At 38.3% G+C, this 22,663-nt stretch overlaps 1 protein-coding gene across 5 annotated transcripts in view; it reads right to left on the bottom strand.

The window, feature by feature from the left end:
* Positions 1-2,421: 2,421 nt before the first annotated feature.
* The window catches only part of Fmn1 (formin 1), a 401,580-nt gene continuing 381,338 nt past the window's right edge, over positions 2,422-22,663 (bottom strand). For all 5 annotated transcript variants that reach the window (XM_058584664.1, XM_058584665.1, XM_046461452.2 and 2 more), the window contains 2 exons: positions 14,146-14,230; positions 2,422-10,973 (listed from right to left, as the gene is read on the bottom strand). In XM_058584664.1, coding sequence (XP_058440647.1) covers positions 10,929-10,973; positions 14,146-14,230 — 130 coding nt within the window. In that variant the 3' untranslated portion in view covers positions 2,422-10,928. The remainder of the gene's footprint in view (positions 10,974-14,145; positions 14,231-22,663) is intronic.

Genomic DNA, 22,663 nt, shown 5'->3' with positions numbered 1-22,663 from the left:
GTGCTAATATTCTTGGGCTGATTACTTGACAAAAAGTACATTAAGATATGAAAGAATAGTAATGTATAAAAAAGAGTTTGCATCTTGTTAGAAGGTATACATTTTTATCATCTTGACACCCATGTGTCAAGATTTTATAATCATTATTTATACATCCTTTTTATTCCCTAATTTATTTTTTTATGATCATAGAGACAGGATAGTGGCTGAAAGTTATCTACAGAATTTGGATTCTATTTTCTCCACTTATTAATTGCATGAGAAAGTTAGCAACTTCTTCAGGCTTCAGTTTTGTTATTGTCAAATGGGGATAGTAGCAAATTTTACCTACAGTGTTATAAAGATTAAACAAAGTAATGCATGTAAAATGCTTCATATAGCACTTGGTATTTAGGATGTCCTTGATATAACATATATACTGTTACTTTTTTCATTGTGATAGGATATATATAAAACCATTTTGACCATTTTTAAGTGTACCCAGTATGCCTTTCCCTTTTTCCTTATCCCCTGGTAACCATAATTCTACTTTCTGCCTCTATAAATTTGACTACTGTAGGTACCTCACATAAGTGGAATCACATGATATTTGTCCTTTTTAAAATTTTTGGTACCAGGAATTGAACCCAGAGATGCTATACCACTGAGCTACATATCCCCACTTTTAAAAATTTCTTTTCTTAAAATTTCAAGTCAGGGTCTCACCAAGATGCTTAGGTCCTTGCTAAATTTCTGAGGCTGGCTTTGAACTTGTGATCCTCCTACCTCAGCCTCTGGAGTTGCTGGGATTACAGGCATGTGCCACCACACTCAGCAATATTAGTTTCTTTGTGCCTGACATTTCACTTAGCATTATGTCTTCAAGGTCAACCTATACTGTGGCATGTGTCAGAATTTCCTTTCTTTTTAATATAATAGCTATTGTGTGAACTCCATTCTAAGCCACTGAGAAGTTGTGATTTTACTTGCTGTTTGTAATTCGGCTTCACATTCCCCCTCATGTGATTGGAAACACAGGCATATGATTTTGGAGTAAAATCCTAGGATCACTTTTGAGTCTCTCCTTTCTCCTCTGTTTATTAATTTTTAGAATATGTCTCATTTCTTTCAGGTGAACAATGTCTCTTTTATTCAGAGAAGCAAGACAAAATGTCTGTATTCTGATATGCTGGCAATAGGAGGGAAAATTTGCAGAAAAGTTGTAAGGAAAAATTTGAAAAACAAATCTGAAATTTCATTTTAAGACAAAAATAACAAGAGAAGGAAGACTAAAACTAGATAGAATATGGTGGGGCATTGCGATAGAGTGTATTTTTCGAAGATGTTTGCTCCAATCCATATCCCATCCCACAAACCTTTGCAATGTGGTTGACATTATTCCATCAAAAGATGGGTTCTAATTCTCTACTCTCTTAATCTGGGAAGACCTTCATAAATGCCTCAAGCAATAGAGGGCGATGAGTGACCAGGTGTGACTTCTTACCTTTGGTCAAAGAAAGCATTACATTTCCCTTGGACCATTCGAGTAAGCTTCAGTGGAGGGCAGCTGAGGCTTCCAGCCTGGACACAGCACCAATGTGCTCGCTGAGTCAGCTACCTTGGAAGTGCACTTCTTAGCCTCATTCAAGCCTTCCAGTTTTTAGCTGATGAAAGATCCTACTGTCATTTTACTATAAACTTATGAGAGGCTCCGAGAGAGAGAGAGAGAGAGCTACCAAGTTAAGTTTTCTCTTTCCAAATCCTTGACCAATAGAAGCTAATTGTTGCTTTAATGCACTAAGTTTTGGGTTGTTTTGTCCACTAACACGGTTACCCTCTCTTATCATTCTTCATCACATAAAGATGTCCATGAGGCAAGTGTTATTTAGACTCAGAAGGTATTCAAAACAAAGTAATGCAGGTAGGGTCCATGCAGTCAACTTTAAGCTTTTTAATTCCATGAATATAATCACTTGGGAAGATGAAGACTGAGCTGGAATGTTTTGTATTAGAAGTTTATGGCCTGTGCCAAGGTTTGAACGTCTCCTCTAAAACTCAGGTTGAAATTTAATTGCTTGTAACAGTATTTAGAGATAAGCTAGAAGTGATAGGGGAGAGGGCTCTGTTTTCATGGGTGGTATTGATACCATATAAAAGAGCTAGCTGGGCCTCCTTTTGCCTCTTTGCCTTTCTGCCTTCTGCCTTCTGCCTTCTGCCAAGTGATGACACAGCCTAGTTGGGTTTACCAAAGCCTAAGTCTACCATAAATAGGGGAGAAAGAAGGAAATACAATTGACTTATTGGGACTTAGATCTTGCAGCTCAGCAGCAATACTGCATGAGTGGCAATGCAAGTTAGAAATACTGGTGTTTTCTACATTAGAGTACTGTTTAGATACCACTTTAAGTGCTTCCTGTAAACAAATCTGCATTGCACACCAGATGGACTTGAAACCAGGATTTATTAAAATACCCTTAGCATATTTACAATTGGAAGCCATGAATGCAATTCTCTGCAAATTCCAAAAAATATAGTTGTATCTCTTGAAACAAATTAATAGAGGTATCAATAGATTAGGATAAATATAATCTATCACAGAGAATTCTTAGAATAGACAATCTACATTTTTCTAACCAATATATTCTATGTACAAAAATACACTTAATAAATTGACCAAGTGGTGTCAAGGAGGAAAATATATATATGTATATATATATACACACACACACATACACACATTTTCATTATGTACAAATCAATATTGTTTCCTTCACCTTTTCTTTTTAAAAATAAATACTTCATTTGGTTGCAAATTACATGTAAAAATTTAACTTATGAGCAGTTCTCAGCTTTGACAAAATTAAATATGCAAACAAATTAGAAATACATATTCTTAAAAATGTAAAGGGAAAAATACCTGAATCGAATTAGCTTATATTTAAAAATATCCAAGAGCGTGTAATGTAAGGTTTCATGTCTTTAAAGTGCCTTCTCCTTTTCCCCAACTGTCTTTGTTATTGCTCAAAGTCCCTTAAAAGTTACATCTTCAGATTAGTCTAATACTTAATTAAACAGAAAAGCCAAGATTTTACCAGGTCAAACAGTAGACTATTTAAGACATGCTTACACTTTCTTTAAGTGCTTTTAAGAGTGCAATAGTTACTGTTAATGTGAAATTGACCACAAAATGTCAACATCCTGATTCAGCTTAGGGATAATGTTTGAATCATGAGTAGTGAGTGGTAAGAATGGAGTGGCAATAATAAGTCTGATTCAAAATGTTTGCACAGAAGTCAAATTTGTCTGGCAGCACAGAAAGTTACTTGAAAGTCAAACTGAGTCTTCTTTATCACAGCTGTGACCTGGTCTGACTTATAAGTTTATCAAAAGAGTATTCCCTAATTAGATAGTTTTAAAGTAAAATCTATGAAAAATTGAGGACTAGAACACTCCCTGCAAACCTGAATCCAACCCTCTTAAAATAAAGTAAAATAAAATGAAAAATAAATGCACTTTCCATCTCTTTTATGGATTTTCCTTTGGCCTAAATGATGAGGTGACGCTGACATTAACAAGAGGCAGTCCCAGCAGTGTGTCTCACTCTGGCTCCTTGGTGACAGTGGAGCTCCCCATCCAGTGGTGGAGCACAGGGTGTGAGAGGGTGGAGAAGGGGCCCAGGGAGATATTCAGTGTCTATGATGCAGGGATGTGAAAAAGAGTTGGGTTGGGGAGAAACCGTAAAGACTCAGTTAGGAAAGACTAGCTGTGGGATGTGAAGGAAGGGGAGAGGCTGAGGCCTACGTCCAGAAAAGGGAAAAACGAAAGAAGGCCAGAGAAAACAGGCAGGTCCATGAACAAGCAACCCCATGGAAGCAGATCTGAAGTTGATCGAGTTACTGAAACAGCATGCACCAGTTTCACTGGGGTACCTGCTTTCCCAGCACATCTGCCACCGACCAATACAATATATTGGGCATGCCTACTTGCCTAATAGAGATCGCTCAGTTTCCATTAAAAAGCTTCCTTTGATTACAACTATGGCAAAAATCACCAGTTCTCAAACAAAATGAATGGGATCAGCAAAATATTGAACTGGCTTTGTTAAAAATTTCTAGTCCCCTGCCTCCTACTTTTTTCCCTCCTTCCATTGCTTGACATCTCACAAATCTGAACTGAAGACCACTGTATGGATCAAATGCATTTTAGGAGGCAGCATACAAGGTCCAGGGTGTCACTAAGAAAATTAAAACCTAAAGGATCTTGAAATAATTTACATTTCTGTTACATCTGATTCATATTAGGATGCTAACTGATTTCACTTAGGTTCAAGGCAGGCAGGCCAATGCTCATTTTCCAGGCCAAAGCACGATCCTCTAAATCAAAGTCCAAGGGCATTGTGCTTCCCACACTATTCTAATTACAGTTCAATGAAAGGAAAAGGCAACGATGAATCAATGACATGCGTCCTCTAAAGATTCTTAAAAATTATCCAATTTCTAATTTAAGTTTCTATCTTCTTAGGAGAATCTTTGATGCTATTAAAGAAACATCCTTATTTCCTAATGCATAAAAACTCCTCAAAAGTTTTAAATCCAGCTGATGGTAGGGTCACATTATTTTTGTCTTGAGAAACTGCAGAATTAAAGAATCATAAAATTAATGATTTTAGACTAGACCCATGCCTTTGGTAGACCCCATCACTGTAGGCAAACTGAATAATTACTAGACTAGACTTTCCCCCTTTCTGGTTGGTTTATTTCCAATGAAAATAGACATCTTTCAAGACTTATGCAGGACACAGTCTCAGAGGTGCTGAGACTACCTTCTTTATACCTTGATGGTAAGAATATGAATAAGATTATAATCAGAGACAAATTGGCAAGAAGGGGAAAAAAGAGCTATTTATAGTTCATGCAAGCATATCTAAAATTTAAACATTTTAAATGTCCTTCTAGTCTCTTATTAGAAAGAGCAATACAACTTTGCATGCTAAATGTTCCTTTTTATATACCTCACAGAAAGAAAGTAGAATTCAGAATCCATGCCAACAATCCCCAGAGAGATGTTTGTTTCTGAACATCTATCATTCATGCCATGGGAGGTAGAGAATAATTTTCCTGTACATGCAGTGGTCTGTGGGAGTAGCCTCTCACTTTGGAAAGATTAACTTGGAGAGATAACCCAGCCAAACTATCAAAAATGCATTTGCTTCTGAAGATGAAAGTGGAAGAAAGCTCTTTAGAGAACAATGAAGGAAAGCAGGTACAACTTTAACAAAGACATTGACAAACCACTGCTAATGTGCCTGAGAACTTCTGATATCTTATGCAATATGCTAAGATAATGCACAGGAAACTCATACTATACTTGCGGGAAACAGTCATTCTCTTTTAAGATATGCTTACTGTTTCAAAGGTAGAGAGCTCCTCACGTAGAATTTAGGGGAACACTCAGCCTATGAGATAGCTCAAATGTGGTAGAAAGTTGTTTGTTCCAAACACTTTAGATATTAATTTGTGCCTGAATCTATGAGTACATGTGCATTTTATTAGCTGAATACCATCAAGTTTCACACAAAGCATTAAAAAAAGAAAGGCCTACAGAAGTAGATGTGTCAGTCTTTAGGAGATATGTATACCTAAGATTAAAAAAATAGAGAGCTATACAAGCACAAATGGAATGCAGAATAACCTAATGGTTTTATTTACCACTTTCATATAAAAATTGAGATTGTTAGGTTTCTCTTGATCAAGTACTTGATGTAATATGCAATAACATCTGAAGTTCATGTGAGCTATGGACTTAAAGGAACCATGATATCAGAGAAGGGAAGGCTATTGGTTATCCCCAGGATAGTTAGAAGAAGGGCTGGATCAAGGGGAAAATCAGTCCAGCAATTACTACTTGAGGACAGCCAACCTCATTCATGAGGCTTGATTTGCTTCCTTAATCTCTTTGTTGGGAGGAATGTCATGATGACTTAAGAGACACAGTTAGCTACCTGCCATTTTAATAACTTCACGTTTCCAAGCAAGTTGTTAACTACACAGATTTCCCAAATGCAATATAATGTGTTTATATCACATTATTGGTTAAGAGTCTTGGAACAAATAGGGCTACTAAATTGGCTTCAACTTTAACATGTTAAAACTCTCTGAAATTCACTACTTCCCAGCAAAGCGTTGATTTGGGAGTATTTGGTAGGTTGCCCACTCCTTGGGAAGAGAAATGAAGAATTGTGAAACTAAAATTCAGTGCCTCTTACAAGGTGTCAACATGATGAGTATGTAGAAATGACAGAGAGTGGGCCTCTCAGTCACACAAAGCTGTGTAATCAAGTCCATTTATGTCTGGATTCAATTGCTACTGGCATTAGGAATACTGTTCTGTAAGTGTAAAGAGAAGATCTGCTGAGCCTTTTTCTTAAAGAAGATCTTTTTCTTAAAGAAAAGATGCTTTTCTTTAAGCCAATTCTGTACCAGTAATAGCTGCTAAGTAGCTAAGTTGCTCTCTCTATAGCTGGAAAATGGAAATTCATATAACAAAAGTTATTTGCGTCTTGGAAAGGCTAAAAATTATCCATTCTTTTCAAATCCTATCAGCTTGGCCACATAGACTTGGCTCCCCTGTGCTGTAAGAAAAGAAAAAGTAGCTGACATGAATGAAAAATCTGTATTTTTATCTAATCCACTCTATTCAGTTGTAGGATCCCCAAAGATAAAATGGCTGATCTGTGAAATGTGGTATTCATGGTCTTTTGGGTGTTCCACACGTTCCTAAATGGCTCCTAAGAGAACCAGAGGGAGGACATTTTAATGGTCTAATATGCCCACATCCCAACTATTATATCATGTCTTCTTTTATGTTTTTTTTTAAATTTCCAGGACAATCTTTGGTTATTTCAAATCCATATTTCTTAAAACTGTCTAATTTCTTAAAATTGTCTCATGTGGGCAGCAGGCAGTTCATGCAGTAGCCACTGTAGCTTCTCTTTCCTATCCACAAATTTTATCCATTTTTTTGTTTTCTAATTACAATATACAGGATCAAAGAAAATGAAGTTCAAGTTAAACATTCTTTTTGCTAGCAACTTTTCAACCCAATTTAAATTAATTGACAAAATGACATAGTTGATATTTAGATCAGATATTTAGGGTAGGCTCTATTTTGTGGATTTCATTTTTCCTCACCATATAATGCCCCAGATTGGTTTTATTTGTTTTTTTTGGGGGGGTGGGGGGAATGAGTACTACAAAATATTCTGACTTAGGATGCCAGAAAACGAAGAAATTCCCCCACCAAGGCTCCAATCTGCTTGCTGGAAAGGAGAATCTGCAGGTCTGCAGTGCTAATTCACACTGACTGGTGTAATCTGCTGTGCTGCTGCCTGCAATGACCTGCATCAGTGGTGCCTGAAGGGGAGAAGTAGAGCTAGCACTGAGAATACAAAACTGTAAAGGAATCAAAAATATCATTAAAACAAAAACGTCCCTGTTGTAGGCAGCACAGCCTACAATAAGGACAATAGGCAAATCATTACTGAAAATACATTTCTATCTCTTCTACTAGATCTAACTGTAGACTTTAGAAAAACCATACCAATTACTTCTTTATTTTGCTGAAGGGTTATTTCTCTCTCTCGCTCTCTTTTTTTTTTTTTTTTTTCCAGTTTCTTCACCAGTAACATGAGCTTCTCATTTAGGAGACACCTTTCCTTAGGGTACTCATGAAAAAAGGAAGCTCAGTAGGTTTGCAGCTTCAATTCTCCTTCCTGGGAGGGGGTTTTAAAACCTCTCCCCTACCCAGTATTCAATCTAATATTCAATTTTTCAACTGTGTTGGCAATTTGTTTCAGCTGGAACATTTAAAGGTATAGTAGCACCACTGGGTTTCCTTATTTACTTCTCAGATTTTAGAAGTTCTTTTTCCATAATTCCTAGGTAGATGCCACGAGATTGTGAAAAGATCTCATTGACCTCAATCCGAGGATGCAGCAGCAGAACCATCACCTGTGACCCCCAGGGCCTCTGCATCATCATATGTCTATCCTTCTGCTAGGCCACACTTTCCCTCTTTTTTTCTTGTAAGCTGCCTCTTCTCAGATTAAAAATCATATGGCACACTTCCTAACCTAATATTGGACACTGCAGAGGCCTGATGCTGTCTTTTTCCTAATGTGTTTATATTTTAGCACAATAGCTTGTCTACCTGTGTGCTCTATAATTATTGCCAGTGGCACATGCAAGAATTTGAACTGTTGCCAAACTGTGTCCTCTGAGCTAATGAATCTTGACTGGGAAGAGACAAAGCTGTTTATCAGGGAAGGTTTCTTAGCATTTTGCTAGTGAATCAGGTGTGAGTGTGGTTAAATGCAGGGTGGCAATGCTGGTCTTTCTCCTGTCTAGTTCATGGAGAGCTGTGCCTAGAGAAGCCCATTAAACCCTGCTTTTCTAAAGTGCTCCAGCTGCCAACTAGTATTGCAAACATGTCCTCTCTGTGAAAAGTTTAAACATACCTGCTGCATTTAACACAAACTCAACTGCATTTTAGAGGGACCTTTTTAAAGGCCTTCAGATTGTTATAGGTGCACTGCCTGAAGCAAACTGTTACCTTCATTGAGCATGAACTTAAGGTAGAAATGAAGACAATGTCTGCAGTGGTAGATTTAGGAGGTGGCATTTCAGATTAGATAACAGAGGACTCAAACTGGAAGAGAATAGTGGATATTCTGCCATGTGCTTTAAAATGCTCATGAAATACATTTTAGTGTTACAAACCTATTAAGCTTCCCCCACAGAGGCAGGCAGACCTTTAGAAACAGGAACTTTGCAGCAGTTTGCACTGCATACAGGTATGGTGCTGCTTTCATTAGCTCAATCACCAAGTTGGGCTGCATTTGTCTAACTCTCAAACTCATGTTTCCGCTCCTAATTCTTCATCATGGTTTCCCTGAGAGGGAGTCCTTGAAGGACACAGTGACAGTGTCATGTTCTCATGGGCATTCTACTTAGAGACCTGAGGTGCATAGCAGTGGCTTTGCCAAAAGCCTCCTGTGCTCCCTTCCATCACATCCATAAGGATCTAGACTTATGCTGACCTTGCTGAATGCAGAGATAATTTGTGTGGCATGGACAAAACTGGCATTTTTTTTCTGCATCATCATAATAGAAAGAATGTCATGGAGTACAGGATGACTGTAAGTGAAATTTGCCTTAAGTTGATGAATTTCCTTCATTTTCTTCACAGTTATGTGAAAACCAGGAGAAACAATAGGAAAGCAGTAGGGAAAACTTCTTGCTCACAAGCAACTTCAGGTCTTTCTAGTCCAGTAATTTCCTTATCTGTTTATCCATTCAGTTTCATTCCTTCATTTTGAATTTAAAAAAATCCAAGCATGTGACCATCAGAAAATCTGGTTAGTGCCTGTGACTTCATTGATCTCACTTGTGTAGTCTTGATTCTGAGGTTTGCACTGTATACAGGTATGGTGCTGCTTTCATTAGCTCAATCTATTACAGGAATGTCCCTGAGTTCAGGGGCTGATGATTGGCAGGCATATCCTGGGAAGACACTTGGGCACCTGGCAAGTTCGGAGGTTCTAGAAGGATGCTAGGGCAAGGGGCATGACATAGATGGCAGTGGATCTGGATGGGACATAAGATTACTGTTCACCTCTAGACTGTCCCCACCACTGGAGGAGAAAGCTGACTCCAGTCTCTCTTCTTATCCCCTCATAGGACAGATTCAAAGAGTAATGGCTTGAAAGGGAAAATATCAGGTAGATTTCCAAAGCGGTTTTCCTCTGTGAATCAAGAGCCAGGGTCAGAAAGAGCTACCTAGGCCTGATATTCTACTCAAAGTTTAATATTGATATATTTTACCTTCTTTTCATTTTTCTGTAAAGAACTTAAGTGTTGTGCCAGCCAATACCCCCGGCTAACCCTATTTCACATGCCTGTCAGCCAAGGCCATGATAAAAAAGGCACCAGTGGCATTTACCTTCTTGTCTGAAAACCATCTCCTGGGGGTGGTGGGAGAGGTCCAGCCACAAGTCCCAGGACATGATGTGGAACTTGGGTACATGATGGCATCCATCACCCATTCACAATGGATCTGAAACATGCACGGTGCTATGCCCCTGCGTTGCTTGTTCAAACAGATGCACTGACTTTGCCAAGGCTGTCCCTGCTCAGGTGTTACTGTTTCTGCTGGAGGTGGGGGTGCAGAATCTCTGCTGGTTCAGGAACCCACAATGAACTGATATAAAAATAAAACAATTGGCCTTGCTTAATGGCCGAGATCAACTCCCAGTATCATAACATTCTCTGAATGAACTTTATGGCCACTTATGCCCCTTCTCTGCCCACACACGATTCCATTTTGTCTCCCTTCCATTGCATGAACAACGACAGCATCATCATTTCCCTAGTGTGGGGAATTGTTTTCATGAACAATTTTGGTTAGCTTCCACATTGTTGGCAAGAAAGATACCATAGGATCTTGCTGCAACATGATCAAAATTAAGACCAATAAACTAAATATCAAAACAGCAACATGTAAAAACCAAGGCTTAAACTGTCCTTAAGGCAACTGTCATGAAAGATCCTCTTCTGTGACCAGATTGTAAAGATCAAGTTTGGGACAGAAAGTGTGAAATCTCAGCTTTTAAAAAAATTTGGAAAATCTTGTTATTTCTTCTGGTCTTATAATGGAGTGTACTTTGAACTTCTATAAGAAACAATTATCCAGTACTCTTGCAGCGTTTCCTTAAATAGCTTTCATTGCTCCTGTGGCCTAATAAGGGACTTTTAAGAAGGCACAGGGCGCTCCCTGCAGACACCTCAGAAAGGACTGAGTAAGACAGACATTTAGTAACAAATCTTTCAAGAGCTTCCTGCAGCGCTGCAGGGATCCACAGCTCGCCATCCTCATTTTCTTATGTCTCCATCTTAATTGGTGGTCACACTGGCTTCCTTCTGACGCAGTCTTTCTTTCTGTTGTTTAAGGAGAAAAACAGATTTATTATCATTTTTATCAAATTTAAAAAAAAATTTTAATAAATTTTTCAAATTCTGGTCTAGAATGCTGAGAGAAATTGTACCAGATGCCCTGGGAAAGAGAGGTCTCTATCAAATCCCTCAGTTACCTGCTCCTAACAATCTATCACCATTACTACCCTCAAAACATATCAAAAAAAAAAAAAAAAAAGTGTACAACCAGCCCATCAACCAACTCCATCCACCAGAACACTGTCTTTACCAGGCCAGGCTAGTCTGGGCTGTTCTATTCTCTTTTGTGACAAACACCTTAACTCTATGGTGTTACTCAAGTACTCCCACCTCGTCCTGGGCCCAATGTTGGCATTAGGGAATGCCCAAGAAATAATTTGTGGGGGCTTGAGATATAATAATAATAATAATAATAATAATAATAATAATAATAACAACAACAACAACAACAACAACTGTTTCCAAGTTGGAAGTATCTGCAACTGAGCAACTTGGTAGAACTGAACAGATGCCATCCAACCAGAGGACCACCAGGCTCTGGTTAGCAGAATGGCAGAAGGTCCCAGTTTGCTGTGGATGTTCTGCTCTGTTTTCCCTGCACTTCTTCCCCAGAATGGTCTTCTAAAAGGGATGGGCAGGCACTATTGATGAGATTGTAAATTAATATGACTACTGTGGAAATCAGTATGGAGATACTAGGCATGGAATCACCATGTGACCTAGCTGTACCACATCTTGTATTTATCTAGAAGATTTAACATCATTGTACTATAGTGATATATGCACAGCCATGTTTACAGCAGCACAATTCACAATAGCCAAGAATGGAATAGGCCTAGGTGTTTGTCAACGGATGACTGGATAGAGAAAATGTGGTATACATGCATAGTAGAATTATACTAAGTCATAAAGAAGAATGAAATAGTGTCATTTGATATTAAATGGATGGAACTTAAGAGCTTTATGTTAAGTGAAATAAGGCAAACTCAGAAACTCAAAGATTGTATTATCTCTCATATATGGAAGCTAGAGAGGGAAAAAATGGGGAAAAGAGGAAAAAATGGGCAGGGATGGAACCCATGAAGATAGAAGGGGGACAGTAGAGTAGAGGAAGGGATCAGGAGAGGCAGGAGGGGACAGGGGAGGATGATTAAAATGAACTGGAGAATAAAATCAATCAAATTATGCTGTGTGCATACATGAATATGTCACAATGAATTGCAGTATTACATATAATTATAATGTACCAATAAAATAAATTGAACTAATAGAAACAAAAATAAATAAAAAAGCGGCGGGGAGGGCATGAAAGACCTATGGGAAAATGCACAACATACAGGAAGGAACACAACAGAAATGCGGACCCTTGCTGCTTCTATAATTCTATGGAAGTAAATAAATTAAACATGGTGGGGATGGATCTATCTGCTCCTAAGGGAGTGGAAATAACCTGGGAAGGAAAAGGGGAGAGAGCATTCCTTTCAAAAGGTCAAGAGGAACCCTTTGGGAAGTGACCCTCAGGTGCCTGTGATCTGGGATGTTACAGTGCATGACTACACTGGGCTGGATACAAACTGAAGTTGATGCAGTTTTACACGTTGCATCCTGAGTCTGGACCTCAACCCTTGCTTGTGAAACTGATTCAGGGATCAGTTTATAAGCTCTTTCCTAATTTCCAACCACCCTCATAAACAAACAGGAGAACAACATAACAACTCTAACAAGCTGAGGATCACAGTTGGGAGCTTGCTCATAAAGAAGGTCCACTTACAAAAGGTGCCACTGTAAACTCAACTTCCCCTTTGTCTACAGGGCTGACTCCATTCTCTCCAACCCTGGGGAACAAATTTGGCTATAAAAGTCAGAATTGAGGCCCCCAAAAAGGGCCAGAGGCTGATGAAAGAGAAAGACAAAAAATCAAAGTTGAGCTCACTGCCTCTGAAAATCACACAGATAAGTACAATAAATGCCTCATGAAATGGGTCTGTACCCTGTGGGGTGTGGTGTGTCTATTTAGAAAGCGGCTATGGCACTAAACCCTGCTCTACCTGACTTCTCCATTTCATGAAACATTCATTTAGCTGCTGATGGGGTTGTTACAAGAGGTATCATGGTCAATAAACAAATTATCCCATTTTATAACTCCGACCCCACAGGGATCTTTCAAAGGATTTAAAGAAGCTGGCAAATAGCACTTGCTATATGAAAGGACAAAATAAGTGAGATATCAGGCCTCAGAAAATGCAGGGCTTAAAATGCAAAGTGAGGAGAGTGATACTCTCACTTACCACTCCTGTTCCCTACTGCAGGATCCACCAAAAGTGCTGGAATTCACAGTAAACAAGAGAAATAGCTAACATTTATCAAGTTCCTATTATGGACAACCTGTCTTTTCCCAGTTTATGCAAAATAATCCTAAACTGAAGTTATTGTTTCTCTCTTTTCACTGAAGAAAGAAGCAAAATCATTTTACTAAGGTTTTACAACTGTTAAGTTGTAGAGCTGGGATGTGAGTGCAGGCAGTCTCCCTGCCAATATCCTGGGTTCCTAACCTTTGTTCTGAGTATTGTTTGAGATGTTTGGGTAGCAATTCAGTGTGATCCCTACTAAAAATTGGACTTTGGGGACAACTTTCTATCAAATGTAGAAAGTCCAAGTAGACCACTGATTTCCAACATGGAGATATCAGGGCACCCATCTGGGGTGCTGGGTTTTGCTATCCATTTGCCAGTGACAGCAGGGAGGCTGTACCTTCCCACATCTCAGCTTCCTCAACCATCAACATGGAATATCCTGCCCCTTTCTTTAATGGGGGAAAGCAATTGATGAGGGTGAATATGCTTGAACATTTCAGGAGAAAAGTACTTTGAGATAATGGGGATTGTGTGGGTAGAGTGTGGAAGGCTGTGAAATGGCAAGTGATGAAATCTGGTTTATCAGAAATGACCTTGTTGAGTTTTCAGGGGGAAAAGGAAGCCACATTTTGTTCCCTCACCCACACATATTCATTTTTACCATGTGCTATTCTGGGATGGGAACTGAGGATCCAGATACTATGCTTCATCCTTGAGTTTTAGCCTTTAAATTCAGACACACTCCTGGGTGCTCCTCAGTTATAGCAAAAAATCGGGAGGTTATGTTGAAAACAGAGTCTCACCAGACTGGCAGTGGGATTGATTTTCTTTGTCTCCACTTTCTTCTCTGATGTCAACTTGCTGACTGATGCTTGAGCCATTTTCAATCTGAAACAGAAATGGGGAGCAGGGAAGGGAGATGAGGGAAAAAAAAAAGAAAAAAGGAAAAAAGAAAAAGGAAGAGGTCAGGTTAAATGGAATTTTAAAGGAATCTGAATGAAACAACCAGTGTTTTGAAAAAACAGTCATGTGTCACTTGACAATGGGGACATGTGCTGAGAGATGCACCGTGAGGTGATTTTTCTACTACAACCCTCCTCACAGAGTGTCTTCCCAGCATCTAGACAATGAAACCCATTTCATGCCCAGGCTGAGAGGCAACAAGAGGATGTGACTTAGTACAGACATCATGGGAAACAGTATGGAGGTTCCTCCAAAAACTAAAATAGAACTACTATATGAGTCAACTATATCACTCCTGGGTATTTATCTGAAAAAGATGACGTCGCATATAAAACAGATACCTGCATGCCCATGTTCACTGCAAGACTATTCACAAGAGCCAAGATATGGAATCAGTGTCAGTGCCCATTGACAGATTGATAAAGAAAGTATGGTATACATACATAGAGGAGTATTATTCAGACATAAAGAAGAATAAAATCATGTCATTTGCAGAAAAAAAGGATGGAGCTGGAGGACATCATGTTAAGTAAAATAAGCCAGATACAGGAAGACAGGTATTGTAATTTTCTCTCATATGTAGAAATTGGAGGGAAGAAAAAAAGACCTGAAAGTAGAAAAGGGAATATTAGGGATGAGGGAGGGGAGGAAGAAAAAGACAGGGTAGAATAAATGTGGGCATGATATATGCATGTATGCAAATGTCACGGTAAAACCCATCAATTTGTACAATTAACACATTAATAATTATAATAAAAGAGATAAGGCCCAGCAAAAATACTAGGCAATAGTAAATCTTCAGCTCCATTATAATTTTATGGGATATGTGGTCTATTATTGACCAAAATGTTGTTAGACTGTATAGAAATGGATTTTCAAAGCTTTTCATTATTAAATTCAAGCTGTAATTAGGTGAAAAGGCTTCTTCTCTGCTTTGTCACAACTAAATCTTCCTGGGCTGAGAGGCTCATCACAGCAAACAGGGGACATCTGTGTTTGTGAACAATGTCGTCATTTCTGGTACGTGGCAGTGTTTGCTTAATTGCCTCAGGTTTGTTACATGCTCAGCAGAGAATACGGAGGCAATTTTGAAGATTGAAATTTTGAGGAAACACTGAGAACTACAAACATCAGAATTCACCAGTTCACATCAATTTTGTAAAAAGACAATCTACAGAATGGAAAACATTGTAAATCATACATCTGGTAGGGACTTGTATCTAGACTAATAGTAAATAGAACATTTACTATTGCCTAGTATTGTGTTTCTGTGTCTGGCTTATTTCACTTAAGAGAACTCTTATAACTAAACACAAAGACAAATTACCCTCTCCTCCCAATGGGCAAAAATAATTTGAACAGACATTTCTTCAAAGATGATATGCAAATAGTCAACAAGCACATGAAAAGAAGCTTAACATTGGTAATCATCAAGCAAACACAAATCAAAACCACGAGACACCAATTCACACCCACTAAGATGGCCAGAGTTAAAAATTAAAACAATAGCATGGTGTTGGACACAAAGATCTGCAGAAATTGGAACCCTCAGACACTGCTGATGGGACCGCAGTTTCTCAAGATATTAAACAGAGTAACCATCTGACCCAGCGATTCCACTGCCAAGTACATAATCATAACTAAGAAGATTAAAAACATGCCATATGAAATTTGCACAAAAATGTTCATTTAGTAGCATTAGTCACCCGTAGTCAAGTGTAGAAACAATTTGAGTTTCCATCCACTGCTGAATGGATAAACCAAATGTGATATATCCATACAGCGGAATATTACTGGGCCACAAACAGGAATGAAGTGCTGCCACTGACACCTGCTACAACACAGGTGGACCTCAAAAACATTATGCTAAGTGAAAGAAGCCAGTCATGAAAAAATATGTTACATGATTCCATTTATGTGAAATGTCCAGGATAGGTAAATCCATACAGATGGAAAGTAGATTAGCAGTGACACGGGCTAGGGGTAGGGGAAAATGGTGAATGACCGCTAATGGGTTAAGAATTTCCCCTTAAATTAGATAGTGGTGATGGTTGTGCATTCTTGTAAATATACTAAAAAAAAAAAAACCCCATGGAATTGTACAGTTTAAGAGGGTGAATTTTATGGTGTGGGAAGTATAGCTCAATAAATTGTGATAAAAACACAACCTGTACACTCAGAAAAATGAGAAATTATACCCCATCTGATTCAAATGTATGATATGTCAAGATCATTGTACTGTCATGTGTAACTAATTAAAACAAATAAAAAAATTCACCAATTTGACAGTGATATTATTTCTTACCCATCAGATCAGCAATTCTAGTAGTCAGACAATATACATCATCAGGGAGGCTGTGGGAAATTGGAACTGCTACAGTGCACTAGGGAGTGTAAACTGGCACAGTGTCTTTGGTCAAGGAAAACTGAAAGCATGCACACTCCGAGCCACCAACTCCTCTCCTACAGAAATGTCCAACCGAAAATGACAGACACAGGGCTGTCACTGTGACAGGATAGGTAACAGGAAGAAACTGAAAACAACTTAGTGATTAGTTCAATAGGCTGATGGATAGGTGATAACAGCAAAGAGTATCTAACATTTATGGAGTACTCAATCTGTGCCAGGTACTGTCCTACCTGCTTTATTTGAATTAAGCCGTTTAATTTTTATGACAATCCTGTGAGACAGAAACGTCATTATGTCAATTTTATAGTCTTAACCACCATGCAATGTGTTTGCATGTTATATTCATTCTATGGAACATACAGCATAATTGTAAAAAGGAATAAACTATTCCTACAAACTGACGACCACAGCTATCAGAAATGCAGTGTTGAGGGTGAGGACTCTTGCAGTGATATAGGGAAGAGGGCATCTAGCATGATGGTCAAAGGAATTAGTTCTCAGCCCCACCACTTACGAGCTATGTAACCCTATGCAGATGACTAGTCTATGTACCTTGCTTTCCCAATAAAAGGGGGATCAAAACCATAGTGCTGGGCTGGGGTTGTGGCTCAGGAATAGAGCGCTTGCCTGGCACATGCGAGGCCCTGGGTTTGATCCTCAGCAGCACATAAAAATAAATAAACAAAATAAAGATATTGTGCCCAACTACAACTAAAAAAATATTTTAAAAAAGAAATAGATTGATAAATTTAAAAAAAACATAGTGCTTATCATATAATACCATTAAAAGGACTGAGATAATGCAACTCCAGGCAGAGGGCAACCAATCCATAAATGTTAGCTGCTACTGTTACTGTGCATATAGTATACCACATTGATACATTTTAAAATAGCACTCCACAAAACAATATTGCTCACAGATGCATACCTGTGCATATAGAAATAAAACTTCTACCTTTTTATACACAGGCAAGAATATATACACATATATAAAGGTACTCAGAACAGACTGGAAAGATGCTTATTTCATGATAGAAGTTATTGCTAGAAAGACTGGGGAAGAGAATGGGACTGGAAGTAATAGGTCAAATAGAATTTTATTTTGAATCTATATTTTAATTTTTTGTTCTTTTTAGATGTACATAACAAATTATATTTTGACATATTATACATACACGGAGTACATCTTATTCTAATTAGAATCCTATTCTTGGGTTATACATAATGTGGAGTTTCACTGGTGTATTTATATATGAACACAGGAAAGTTATGCTTGATTCATTCTATTATCTTTCCTATTCCTGTCCCCTTCCTTTCATTCCCTCTCTTTGTCCAATCCACTGAACTTCTATTCTCCCCTCCACCCCAAACACCTTGCTTTGTGTTAGCATCTATATATCAGAGAAAACATTTGACCTTTGTTTTTTGGGGATTGGCTTAATTTACTTAGCATGATAGTAATTTAAACTCTTAAAAAATATGCAACAAGATGTTAATAGTTACAATTCTAGGTAAGGATATGGATATGTTATATCATCCTTTGTATTTTTATTTTTTTTAAATTTCTTCAAAAATATTTGATGTTTTAATGACCCACCATCTCACAAACATTTTTTAAAATTGCATACTTTTTCTTCAAGGTCTCAAATACAAAGCTTTCACTCCATATTAAGTATATACTTCTCAGCATCTACATGTGGCCAAGTGGCTTGGCTCTTGGCTGGTTTTACACAATTTGCTTTTAAACACACACACTTGGCAAACCAATTTCCCTGCATATAAGCAGAAGTTAGTTACAATGAATTCAACATGCTGACTTGTGCATCAGAAAATAAACAAAAACGGAATGAAGATGAGTAATGTTTTCTATAATCTGAGAATACTCATGCTTGTAAAGCTGCCCTGAGAACGGCATTTCTCAATATTGACTTAGGTTTGAGTCTACACCACACTGCCCACTAAGCTTTTCCATTTGCAGCAACAACTGGGACTATGCCCAAACAAGAAAAGAAAGCACTAAATGGATCAAATCCAGGTCAGATGACATTGGAGGCTCTGACCACGAAGAGACTTGCCAACCAAGACAGTTGTGCTGTACATGGAGCCACAGCTGAGCTCTTTCTGGCTTCTCTCCAGTCAGATTGCTTTTCAAAGACAGCACCTCCTAGTGACTCTTTAATCCCAGTTCCAGTGGAATGATTGGGAGTTACTATGTCCCTGTCTGTCTGTCTCTCTCGGGCCTCTAACTAAAAGGAAACTTTTTTGAGTTGTCTTTTGCAGTTCCTTTTCATCTTTGAATCCCAGTCTCTTCTTCCTAGAGATGGTCTTCTGTTGGGCTTCTGTTAAGCATCATGTTCCCAGTTCCAGTGTGTTAATGGCCCTGTGACCACTCTTTCTGACCCGTGTGATGATGGTGGCTGGGGACCTAGAGGCACGGGGAGGGGAGACAACCCACTGTCCTGTCCCTACTGCAAACCTCTTTCTGTTGCTCATGGTTCTTCTGCAGACTACAAAAAGTCATATGTTCTTCAGGCTTCCTAGGACAATTCTGATCTCAGTGATTCTTTCCTATTCTCCTCCAGTGTTTTCATTCAATTATGATGTCTCCCTTTCACAGGGTACTCTTTAAAAAGGAAAGCGAGAAAACACAGCTAAGTACCAAGGAGCTTCAGCACCATCTATGCTCAATTCTAATTCTAATCCTGCCAGTTATTAGAAGACTTGGGGCAGGTTAATAATTTTTTTTTTTTGGTTTCAATTCCTGCACTATAAAATGAAAGTTAATATCTATCTCACAATATCATTGAAAGTATTAAATAATGTGTAACATCTAGCATCCTGATAATATATATTGAGTGATCAATAAAGTATAGCCTTTCACCAACAGAAAAAAGAGTTCTTTAAGAATGCTTGACAAGCCAGGTAGGGTGGCTCTCACCTGTAATCCCCGTGGCTCAAGACGCTGAGGCGGGAGGATCACAAGTTTGAGAATAACCTCAGCAATATAGTGGGGCCCTAAGCAATTTAGCAAGAACCTGTCTCAAAATTAAAAATAAGAAGGGCTGAAGATCTGGAGATATGGCTCAGTGGTTAACGGTTAAGCACCTTGGATTCAATCCCCAGTACGAAAAAAAAAAAAAAAAAAAGAATAAAGAATGTATGATCCTGACTACAAACTAAACACATAGCATTGTCTCATAGCGCTGTTTGCTAAGTCCTGTCTCGTAGTAATATTATTTAGCTGTGCCCTGAAAGCAAACCAAATCACCTAATGCTCTTAAGATTTAGAAAGCCCAAGAACTCATCTTAATTTTTCTGATCTACATATAGATATATATCTAGAAGCTAAACCATTGTGCAAGTGACAAAAATTTCTCAGTTTAATAAGAGGAACTGTTTAAAATTCAAAACAAAGGTTATAGCTTCTTCCTCATATTTTTTCTAAATTTCCTGAAGGTAAATATTACAAATAAAATGTTTCAAGAATTATAGAACTTCTGAGTAGAATTTTGTTTTTCTGATAATCAAAATAACACTTGTTCCTTATAGAAAATTTATTTGTGTAGAAATTGAAAATTTTGATTTTATAATGTATGTTTAAAAACAACAACAAAAAAGTAAACAGACTTACTGGATTGTTAATATTTTTCTTAGAATGTAGTTGTTATGGTTTAGATATGCGGTGTTCCCTAAGAGCTCATGTGGGAGACAATGCAAGAGTTTTCAGAGGTGAAATGATTGTAAGATGTGTAACCTAACTGGTGGATTTGTCCATTCATATGGATTCACTGGGCAATAACCGTACGTAGGAAGGGTAGGGTGTGATTGGAGCAGGTAGGTCACTGGGGGTGTGCCTTTGGGGTTTGTATTTTGTCTCCAGTGAGTGGTGCTCTGCTTCTTTGCTGCCATGTCTTGAGCTGCTTTCCTCCACCATGATGTTCTGCCTCACTTTCGGCCCAGTGATATGAGGTCAGCTGACCATGGACTGAACCTCTGAAAATGTGAGCCAAAATAAACTTCTGCTCCTTGTTCTCATGAGGTCTGTTGGTGATGGCAACAAAATGCTAACTAAAATGGTAGTCAAGACATAACTGAAGCAGTAATAAAAATTATCACATGGAAAGCTCTCAGTGAAACCATAGGATCCATAAGGTTGGAGGAGGTGGCTATCATTTTACTGCCATGTCAGTAGCCCTTGGTAGAGATGACATACACATGTATAGCATAACTGTTAAATAAAAGAAGACCCATAGAATAAAATTATTGAAAAATTCTTTACTTTTCTTAAGAACTGCCTGTGTCTTGAAGACACTAAACTCACAGAGCTTCACAGGCATGCAACCTGTGCAGTTACATGGGGTCCCTTGGTTTGATGCTTTGCTGTCACTGCCTTAAAATTTGCTGTTTTTGAACATGTGACCTCACAATTATGTGGTTACTTCTACCTGAGAGTCACCCAGATATTTATGGTCATTTTTTTTTAAGAAAGTTGAACATTTTTCCACATTCTTTCCCCCTGAGGCAAATTTGTTACATAAAGAAAGGTAAATTAGTTGGACAGATTTGACACTTGGCTCTTTTCTTTGCATTGTCTTACAAGGTTCATGAATCTTACTTTGCTGTGATAATTTTTAGGTACCTGCCTTTCATGCTAGACTGGAGCTTCTCAAAAGCAGGAGATGAGTCCTTACTGTTTGACACAGAATTTGACATGTAGTAAGTGACCAATAAATATTGAATAAAAAAATCATTACAAATGATTAGTCTCTATAAAATTCAGGTGTGTTAAGGGTCATGGGGAAAAATGAAATCCCTTAAATCTCAAGTGAATATGTCATCACCAATGTTCAAGGCTAATCCTACAAAATACAAACCAACAAATTCTCACTTATATTCTCTGTATGTCCTTAATGTTAGCATCTACATCATGTTTAGAGGGTCAGGCTGCTTTTTTCATCTACTTTTAATCACACTTATGTAATAAGAAACAAATATTATGACAATCTAGCTCTGTCACATGTAAATTGGTTGACAAGACAGAGCATATAGGTGAGTCTTAAAAACTGTTTTGATCCCCCCAGAGATTGCTGGCCAAGCTGTCTGTTCAACCTATCCATATTTTCAAAATGTACTTCAAAAACTGTGGGCAAAGTGTCACATGCCTGCTGAAGGAGCTACTCTGGGGTTGTTATTGTGAATTGCATTAAGTTTCCCTCATTAAGTTCTGGCAATTACGATGGAAAAGACTGCAAGCTGGAGGGTTGCAGTTTGATCAACCTTGAAGGGCTTAAGTAAATTTAAATTCAGTTTTCACCAGTCTTAGGAGGTTTAAATAAATCTGAATTCAGTTGCTATCATTTGTAAATGCAGGAGATTTCACATAAGAATTCAATTTCTGACTTCTAAAACTGGAAGGCAGGCGACATCAATGTGCAGCAACAGTCAAATGAGGTAGGAGCACCATGGGCCGCCCTGGGGCAGCCAGATCAGCAGATGCCTCTACCAACTTGCCTACAGGGTTGGCTTTCTTAAACCTGGCACTCTTAACTCATTTTTGTTACCTGCCTGACCTCTGTAAGTCTTGAAGTGTCAGGTGACTTCGAGAAAGGCTACTCTGATGACCCAGGAATGAAAGAATGAGAGGCCAGACCACTGAAAGTGTTCTGAAAGGTCTAGTTCCCTCTAATCCATTTTACAGGTGAAGATGGTCTCCATTAGTAATGCTTCCCTCCTCCCACAGTTTCAAAGACTTCCAATCTACTATAGCTGGGGTTAGCAAATATTTTCTATAAAGCGCTTTGTGGGTCATACAGTCTCTGCTGCAACTCCTCCATTCTGTTATTGTAGTGTGAAAACAGCCACAAAAAAATACATGATGACCAGGCAACACTGTGTTCCAAAAAACTTTATTGACATTACTGATAGTGGTTAGATTGGGTCCATAGGCT

This window comes from Marmota monax, unplaced genomic scaffold, assembly GCF_021218885.2.
Source record: "Marmota monax isolate L192 unplaced genomic scaffold, Marmota_monax_Labrador192_F-V1.1 WCK01_AAM20220418_F8-fsc00001, whole genome shotgun sequence".
NCBI classification, from domain to species: Eukaryota; Metazoa; Chordata; class Mammalia; order Rodentia; family Sciuridae; genus Marmota; species Marmota monax.
This window is presented reverse-complemented; position numbering and strand designations above follow the sequence as displayed.